This window comes from Rhagoletis pomonella, unplaced genomic scaffold (genome assembly GCF_013731165.1).
Source record: "Rhagoletis pomonella isolate Grant_MI unplaced genomic scaffold, Rhpom_1.0 Rhpom_scaffold_10889, whole genome shotgun sequence".
Lineage (NCBI taxonomy): Eukaryota > Metazoa > Arthropoda > Insecta > Diptera > Tephritidae > Rhagoletis > Rhagoletis pomonella.
Genome location: NW_023469415.1, coordinates 2,521 through 5,353, shown reverse-complemented (window position 1 = coordinate 5,353; position 2,833 = coordinate 2,521). Strand labels below are relative to the sequence as shown.

The window sequence follows — 2,833 nt, the reverse complement described above, 5'->3', positions numbered from 1 at the left end:
TAAAAGTTTCAAAGCTTATACAAAGTTTTGTAGCCCATTCAATTTTAGTATAATAAAGTGCAAGTTTCAAGTCGCAAAAAATTACCGTTGATTTTTGAGAATTTTTCTTGTGGAGGGTGTTGCTCATTTTCTTCCGTATATGTATATATGTATGTATGTCTAATGTTTTATATTTTTTTATAAAAGCCTTGCACATAGCATAACCACCACCATCATATAAATCCATATTTGAAACTTCGTAAAAGTCAAAATGTCACTTAGCTTAATCAGCTGACCACAAGTGTGTATGTACATATATGTAATTTTATAAAAATTATTCAGTCTTTTATTTACTACATGGTAATTCACAAGAATACCATGATTATTAAAGAACAATTATCGAATTTAATAAACATTAATTAATGAAAAGTAAAAGAACTTCAAGAAACAAGAAACGAAATATAAATAGGGTGTGTTCAGAAATGCATCAAGCCAAAGCATCAAATGCATTTATTTCTAAACTATAATTGATGGAAATGTCCAATATGCGCAACCACAGTTAAATGCCTAATTGGACCCTAGTTGCGTAAATAACACATTTCCATAAATAATAGTTTAGAAATAAATGCGTTTGATGCTTTGGCTTGATGCATTTCTAAACACACCCATACATTTGTGATCAGCTAATTAAGGCAACCAACATTTTGATAAATTTTATGTTTAAGGTTTATTTTTCCATAAAAGTCTATCTCGTTATTATAACAAACACCAATCCACATTTCAGACTTTGTGCAAAAATTATAAGAAATCTGCAAAGTTGCATCTAAATTTTCATATTTTTTTATCAGATTTTTTAGTAATGTTTTGAGTATGGAGTTTTATAGCCCATTAAATGCTAGTATAAATACACACATCTGAAAAATCTGATAAAAAATATGAAAATTTAGATGCAACTTTGCAGATTTCTTATAATTTTTGCACAAAGTCTGAAATGTGGATTGGTGTTTGTTATAATAACGAGATAGACTTTTATGGAAAAATAAACCTTAAACATAAAATTTATCAAAACGTTGCTGGCTGGTCACAAGTGTATCTGTGGAATTTTGGCAAAAACACTTATTTAATTTTATAAAATACCAAATCCGAAAGCTTTAATAATAGCCGCAATTTTGAGTTTTATAAAGTTCTGGACAGCTATGTATTGAAACATCCGGAGCAGGCCCAATCAAAGTTGTGATACTCAACTATGTTTTCAACTATAATTGCGGCAATTATTAAAGCTTTCGGATTTGGAGCCAACAAATTCATTGACCGCCACGCATAGTGATCCGAACCTCTCGTTCGCCTCGTCTTCTACACGACGCCGTTTATTTTTTTTTGCGCTGTTGGACTGCTCCGTGTCGTTTGCCGGAACAGAAGGAAGAGGAGAGCTTACTTCATACTCCTCATAATAAGAGGTTTCGGTCACGTTGCACGGGCTGATGCCGTTTATTTCCTCCTCCTGTGAAGTAAAATCCAGATTGGAAAATGTTCTGAAAATAAATAGACAAACATAGATTAAAACTTAAGTATATATACACATAAGAACATATCGAGTGCTGAGTGGAAGATCGACCTATCTCGGCAGCCAGTTCGAAAACGCCCTACCTCAAAAAACTTTTCAAGAACGCCCTATTTCAGAATTCGTCTCAAAAACGCCCTATCTCAGCTGCCGATTCAAAAACGCCCTATGTCAGCACATTTTCAATACATTTTGAAGTGAGATAGGCCGTTTTTGAACCGAATTCTGAGATAGGGTGTTTTTCAATAAAACTCTGAAATAGGGCGTTCTTGTAAAGTTTTTTGAGATAGGGCGTTTTCGAACTGGCTGTCGAGATAGGTTGATCTTCCATTCAGCAGTCGATATAGGAATTTTCAATTAAAATAGAGTTCTATTTCTAACAAAACCCAAAAACTTTGTAGAAAACCATGATCCAAAAATAAATAAATAAAATATTTAAATAAATAAATAAATAAATAATAATAATAATAACAACATTTAAGTATATGTATCATGGTGGAAAACGACAAAAAATGCAACGAATTTTCACGCAAATTTCAAACTTCTTTCCCAGAATTGTTAGAATTTGTTTGAGTACACAGTTTGATAGCCCTTTAAATTATAGTGCGATAATGGCTGCGTTTCTTTATACATTCCGGATAATCCCATTTCACAGCCGGAATAAACAGAATGAGTTTGAAATATACGTCAACATATCATCAGGAACGTTCTAAAGAATAAATAAACAAAAAAGTTTATTCCAAACATTCCGAATGAATAAAGAAATGCAGCCAATAATAAGCATGAGTGGGAAACAAATATCACTTTGAAATTGGGATGCTATTGGTATGACCGACATTTTATTTTTTTGTTAACTTACTTTCGAGGAGCAACGAAGTCTCGCATAAAATCCATGGCTTCCAAATATTGCCATGTGGCTCCATCTTCGGCACCAGATCCTGACTTCTTCTTCTGTAAGCCTGTCTCCCGGACGAAGCGGTCTCTGAGAGACTTCCACCTTGTTTGGCAGTTAGTCGCTATTGGAAGAATTAAATAAGGTAATTTTTTTATATATTTATATACATATACATATATACAATTACATACCAGGTACTCCCACAGCGCATGCAACGGCATCCCAAGCCTTTTCTTTTAATAATTTATCGTAAAGGCAGCTGTGTGCCCTGACCGCCTCTAGTAACTTCTCCTCCATATTTTCTGTAAATATATAAATATATTGGCCCGTAGTCATAGTCAAAATAAAGTCGACTTTAAAGTTAGTTGCAGCTTTTTGACATAATTTTCAATGGGATA

The 2,833-nt window shown here is 33.2% G+C and overlaps 1 protein-coding gene across 1 annotated transcript; it reads right to left on the bottom strand.

The window, feature by feature from the left end:
- Nucleotides 1–1,147: 1,147 nt before the first annotated feature.
- On the bottom strand, nucleotides 1,148–2,568 carry LOC118756568. The gene is made up of 2 exons (XM_036491325.1): nucleotides 2,400–2,568; nucleotides 1,148–1,511 (listed from the first exon to the last, which is right to left on the bottom strand). Exons 1-2 carry the CDS (start codon nucleotides 2,432–2,434, stop codon nucleotides 1,232–1,234), a joined length of 315 nt encoding a protein of 104 aa, XP_036347218.1. The 5' UTR covers nucleotides 2,435–2,568; the 3' UTR covers nucleotides 1,148–1,231.
- Between the last annotated feature and the right edge of the window lie 265 nt (nucleotides 2,569–2,833).

Excerpts from the sequence above, each read along its gene's own strand:
- LOC118756568 (XM_036491325.1), bottom strand. The coding sequence starts at position 2,434 with ATGGATTTTATGCGAGACTTCGTTGCTCCTCGAAA. Across the intron at positions 1,512-2,399 it reads GACTTCGTTGCTCCTCGAAA|AACATTTTCCAATCTGGATT; the intron begins GTAAGTTAACAA and ends ATTTATTTTCAG.